This window comes from Oncorhynchus mykiss, chromosome 1, assembly GCF_013265735.2.
Source record: "Oncorhynchus mykiss isolate Arlee chromosome 1, USDA_OmykA_1.1, whole genome shotgun sequence".
NCBI lineage: Eukaryota > Metazoa > Chordata > Actinopteri > Salmoniformes > Salmonidae > Oncorhynchus > Oncorhynchus mykiss.
Window position 1 is genome coordinate 41797398 of NC_048565.1, and position 5694 is coordinate 41803091.

General features: G+C 42.7%; 1 protein-coding gene across 1 annotated transcript; it reads left to right on the top strand.

Annotated features, from left to right (window-relative positions):
• The first annotated feature begins 2729 nt into the window (after positions 1–2729).
• LOC118966695 (cadherin-13-like) lies at positions 2730–3020 on the top strand. Its single transcript, XM_036989571.1, has one exon. It carries the CDS (start codon positions 2730–2732, stop codon positions 3018–3020), a length of 291 nt encoding a protein of 96 aa, XP_036845466.1.
• Positions 3021–5694: the final 2674 nt, after the last annotated feature.

Genomic DNA, 5694 nt, shown 5'->3' on the forward strand with positions numbered 1-5694 from the left:
GATCAGCCTGACCCGCACGCTAGACTATGAGAGTGACCAAAGACGTTACCTCCTTATGGCCAGGGCCAGCGAGGGGCCAGGGGGCCTCAGCAGCGCCATAGAGGTTAGTGATGGAGTGTGTGTGTGAGGGGTGTGTGTGTGGCATCAGAGGAGGAACGTGTGTGTCTATGTTTGTGATGTTTGTGTTTGTGTGTGTTGGGGTTGGTCTAGCTTCGATTTTCAGACTCCCTCACATTGGTTCCAGTAAGGAACAATACTTGGAAGGATGGCATTCTGAGACTATGGTCGGTCTGGGCAAATCTCCAATTTGTAACACTTCTTTCTTATCTATGTCTCAGTGTTTTATGTATATTAAAGACTGGCATGTTAAAGATGTGTCTAGCAGAGCTAGAACAACCATGAGGTTGACTAAATCAGACAGCCATCTCCCTATAGAATTCTGTCTGCCAAAATGTATTTCAACCCTCTAAATTATTTAGTTAATGATTTTGTCATCCAATTATCACGCCACACATTTATTTCACACTCCACGTTTCAGTTAGAAAACAGACCTTTAGGACTGACTGAGTCTGCTGGGTGTAGTGTTGTCTTGAGGGAAACATATTCCTGCTATTTCAGTGCTATTACTTAGCTGTCACTTCACACTTTACACTCTGACGGTGACACAGGGAAAGAGAGAGAGAGAGGGGGGGGGGGGGCGAGACAGAGGGAGAGAGAAAGAGAGAGAGAGGGGGGAAGAGAGAGAGGGAGAGAGAGAGGGAGAGAGAGGAAGAGAGTGAGAGAGTGAGAGAGAGAGGGGGAAAGAGAGAGAGGGAGAGAGAGAGAGAGTGAGAGAGAGGAAGAGAGAGAGGGGGAAAGAGAGAGAGGGAGAGAGAGAGAGTGAGAGAGAGGAAGAGAGAGAGAGAGGGAGAGAGAGGGAGAGAGAGAGAGAGAGAGAGAGAGAGAGAGAGAGAGAGAGAGAGGAAGAGAGAGAGAGAGAGAGAGGGAGGGAGAGTGCGTTTCAGATGCAGGGCTAAGGGCCTTGCTCAGCCAAAAAGACAGGCCGGGAACATTTCTATTTTAAAAGCAGAACTCATGAGCTGGAAGATAAAGGAAATGTTGAGGTGGCAACTTTTAGAAACTACAGTGCAATTTAGCTCAAGTTTTTATCCTACCAGCATGACATTTCAGCAACCCTTTACTTAAAGCCATGCAGTTATAATGCATTGTAAGATGTCGTGAGTTTGAAAAAAAAATACCTTATAAGTATTTATTATCATCTTATAATGATCCTGATGAAATACCAGTCTGGAGATAATATTTGACATGTATTCAAACTGTAATATACTGTATACATTCACATGCAACCCATAATACGACTATGCAATTAATATGTTAACAAAGTCTGTTAAATTGATAATCTGACTCCATAAAGTTTATTTAACAATATGCAAGATACCATAGTTGCGTTACAGTAACTGACACTCAAGAAATGTATGAGAATAGAATTCTAAATACAAGTATATTGAAATACTTTGTAAAATGAATGGATTCACATACAAGGCATGATGCTTAAGGTACAAAAGCATTAACAAGCATTGCAAGGCATTATTATTATTCTAGGCATGATCAGAGAGGAGAGAGAGAGAGAAGGCATAGCCTGAAAGTCCATGCCCCAAGAGTCCCTGAGGTAGAGAGAGAAAGAAAGAGATAGAGAGTGTATCAACAAAAAAAGATAGAGAAAAAAACAATGAAGCTTAGACACTTTTATAAGCATCTGACCTGCTTGGATTCAAAATATTTGTTGACCAATAGCATTCCTGTTGAGTTAACTTCCAAGTATGGGCGCAGGAAGTAAGGGTGCTGAAGGTGCTGCAGCACACCCTGAAAAAAAATTGAAAAATTAAATAAAATGAACAAAAATACAAAAATGGAAAAAAAATATTTTACAAAAATATAGCTATCTATTTTCACAAAAGTAGTGCACTGGGCCTTTACTAGTCCTGTATTAGTGGACCGATATAGCCATCTGCAGCGCGGGCAAAAACACATTTTCAGCAGTCCCACTTCTGTCTCCTAGATGTAGAATGATTTGGGTTATGTCCCCTCTTCCCCACTTCTCTCTCTCCCCCCCATCTCCTCTCCTTCTTCTCTCTCTCCCCTTTCCACCCTTGTCTCTCTCCTTTCCAACTTTCACTGTTTTCTTTCCCTTCTCATCCCCCTCTTCTCTCTCCCCTCTCCCCTGAGCAGGTCCAGGTGGTGATAACGGACGAGAACGACTGTGTCCCAGAATTTCTCCAGTCCATTTACAGTGTTGATGGGGTCCCTGAGACAGTAACCACAGCAACCTCTCTCCTGCAGGGTGAGATGAGAATGCAGCTTTGTCTTCCTAGTGTGTGTGTGTGTGTGTGGGGGGGGGGGGGGGGGGGGGGCATTCTGTGACCTCTTTACTCTCATTTAGATTGATTATATAGGGTCACAATGAGTCACAATTAATTGTGTTGCTGTTGAGTTCCAGGAACTGTTATTACAGTAATGAATAGGTGCTGATATGCAGCTCTAGGACTTGTCACTTGTCTGTAATACCAACAGAAAAAGCTCCCCATCCTGACACATGCAAACAGATTCATCAGACTTATTGTTAGAGACCAGGGTCGTATTCATTAGGGCACACCATAGCAAAATGCTTTGCAACGGAAAACGGAATCTAGCTTCAGCTAGTTTTCTTTTCTTTTTGGTGCCTAATGAATATGACCTATGTGTTCATATCCTGTATCTCTCCCACAGTGTTAGCCAGTGACTGTGACTCGGGGTTGAATGCAGAACTCACTTACTACACTCTAAGCCCAGACTTCAGCATTTCAGCCCACGGCACCATCTTCCCTGTGGGCCGTCTGGACTACGAGAGGCCCAACCACCTGTATGAGTTTGTGGTGATGGCAGTTGATAATGGGGAGGAGCCTCACTCTGGTACCGCCACCATCCGCCTCCGCATGGCCAATGTCAACGACCAGGCCCCCGAATTCTCCCAGACTGTGTGAGTGGATCTACTGATGTAGACTATTACCCCGCCCTCGCACAACATCAGCATTCTAGTATCTACTACACTATTGAACTACATCCCCCTCCGTCAGTAGCATAGTATCTACTATACTATTGAACTACATCCCCCTCCGTCAGTAGCATAGTATCTACTACACTATTGAACTACATCCCCCTCCGTCAGTAGCATAGTATCTACTATACTATTGAACTACATCCCCCTCCGTCAGTAGCATAGTATCTACTACACTATTGAACTACATCCCCCTCCGTCAGTAGCATAGTATCTACTACACTATTGAACTACATCCCCCTCCGTCAGTAGCATAGTATCTACTATACTATTGAACTACATCCCCCTCCGTCAGTAGCATAGTATCTACTACACTATTGAACTACATCCCCCTCCGTCAGTAGCATAGTATCTACTATACTATTGAACTACATCCCCCTCCGTCAGTAGCATAATATCTACTACACTATTGAACTACATCCCCCTCCGTCAGTAGCATAGTATCTACTATACTATTGAACTACATCCCCCTCCGTCAGTAGCATAGTATCTACTACACTATTGAACTACATCCCCCTCCGTCAGTAGCATAGTATCTACTACACTATTGAACTACATCCCCCTCCGTCAGTAGCATAGTATCTACTACACTATTGAACTACATCCCCCTCCGTCAGTAGCATAGTATCTACTACACTATTGAACTACATCCCCCTCCTTCAGTAGCATAGTATCTACTATAGTATTGAACTACATCCCCCTCCGTCAGTAGCATAGTATCTACTATACTATTGAACTACATCCCCCTCCGTCAGTAGCATAGTATCTACTACACTATTGAACAACATCCCCCTCCGTCAGTAGCATAGTATCTACTATACTATTGAACTACATCCCCCTCCGTCAGTAGCATAGTATCTACTATACTATGGAACTACAACCCCTTCCATCAGTAATCTAGTATCTACTATACTATTGAACTACATCCCCCTCCATCAGTAGCCTAGTACATACTACCGGTATACTATTGAAGTACAACCCCCTCCATCAGTAACCTAGTACATACTACCGGTATACTATTGAACTACAACCCCCTCCATCAGTAATCTAGTATCTACTATACTATTGAACTACAACCCCTTCCATCAGTAATCTAGTATCTACTATACTATTGAACTACAACCCCTTCCATCAGTAATCTAGTATCTACTATACTATTGAACTACAACCCCTTCCATCAGTAATCTAGTATCTACTATACTATTGAACTACATCCCCCTCCGTCAGTAGCATAGTATCTACTATACTATTGAACTACAACCCCCTCCTGTGCAACTTCTGGCATGCGTTTACTGTGAACACTGAGGCTGTACCCGCTTTACGTTACAGTTATAACAGAGGCCAAGTAGGCTACTGTGGCTAGTTGATCGTAATGTAGGCCTATCAGATGGGCCTACCATAAAAAACAATTGAGAAAATGCATCCCATAATATTTTAACATGGAGATAGCTGTTCTATCATTCAGCCTACAGTAGACGCCAATGTGTGTTGTTCAATGTAGGCCTACATTCCATTATACTTTTGAAAAAAACATGTAGGGATTAACATTAACCTGCTTAACCACTTGTCCTTCAGACAAGGAGGTGACTGAAAAAGTTGTGTTGTTTGATGCAAGAAACCACTTTACAAAATAATATTCCTTATTATTTCCATAACATTGGCTAGAAATGGCTAGAAATGCACATGTTTTGTGCTCTTGTAGGAAGCAACCACTCCCCTATTGCTGACAAGAAATGAGCTATAACTGGGCTAAAATCTCTCTAACTAGCAAAGAATATGAACAAATGTACACACCTGGCTACATGCAGATCTTGCTTTGATCTCAAAACAAGCGAATCTACTCGCAACCACTCATGCTGTTAACACAGTCCAGTTCAAAGTGAATGGCATGGATCCATATATGGCAATGGTCAATTGCATATACAGATACGGCATATAGGGATACGTAAACATTGACTACAACCCCCTCCCCCAACACCAGTAGCCCAGTTTATATTATATTATTGAACTACAACCCCCTCCAACAAACATCAGTAGTATTTTTATTATATATATATTATTAACTCTTATTTAACTAGGCAAGTCAATTAAATTTACAATGAAGGCTAACCCCTTCCCTAACCCGGACGACGCTGGGCCAAATGTGCGCAGCCCAAGGGACACCTGATCACAGCCAGTTGTGATACAGCCCGGGATCGAACCCAGGTCTGTAGTGACGCCTCTAGCACAGTGCGTTAGACCACTGCGCCACTCAGGATCCCTTATCCTCTAGTCCAGTATGTACTATACTATTGAGCTACAACCCCTCTCCCCTTCATCAGCAGTCCAGTTTAGTAGGATTATGATGAGGCTAAAATCCCTCTCACACCACCCCCCATTTCAGCTGCATGGTGAAGTGCTATTGGTAGTAGTAGCAATGACAGTAGTAAAATATCAATTGATACACTTGACTAGATGTGTCACTAATATACCGCACATAATTACAGTGCATTCGGGAAAGTATTCAGACCCCTTCCCCTTTTCCTCATTTTGTTACGTTACAGCCTTATTCTAAAATTGATACAATTATTGTTTTCCTCATCACACACAATACCCCATAA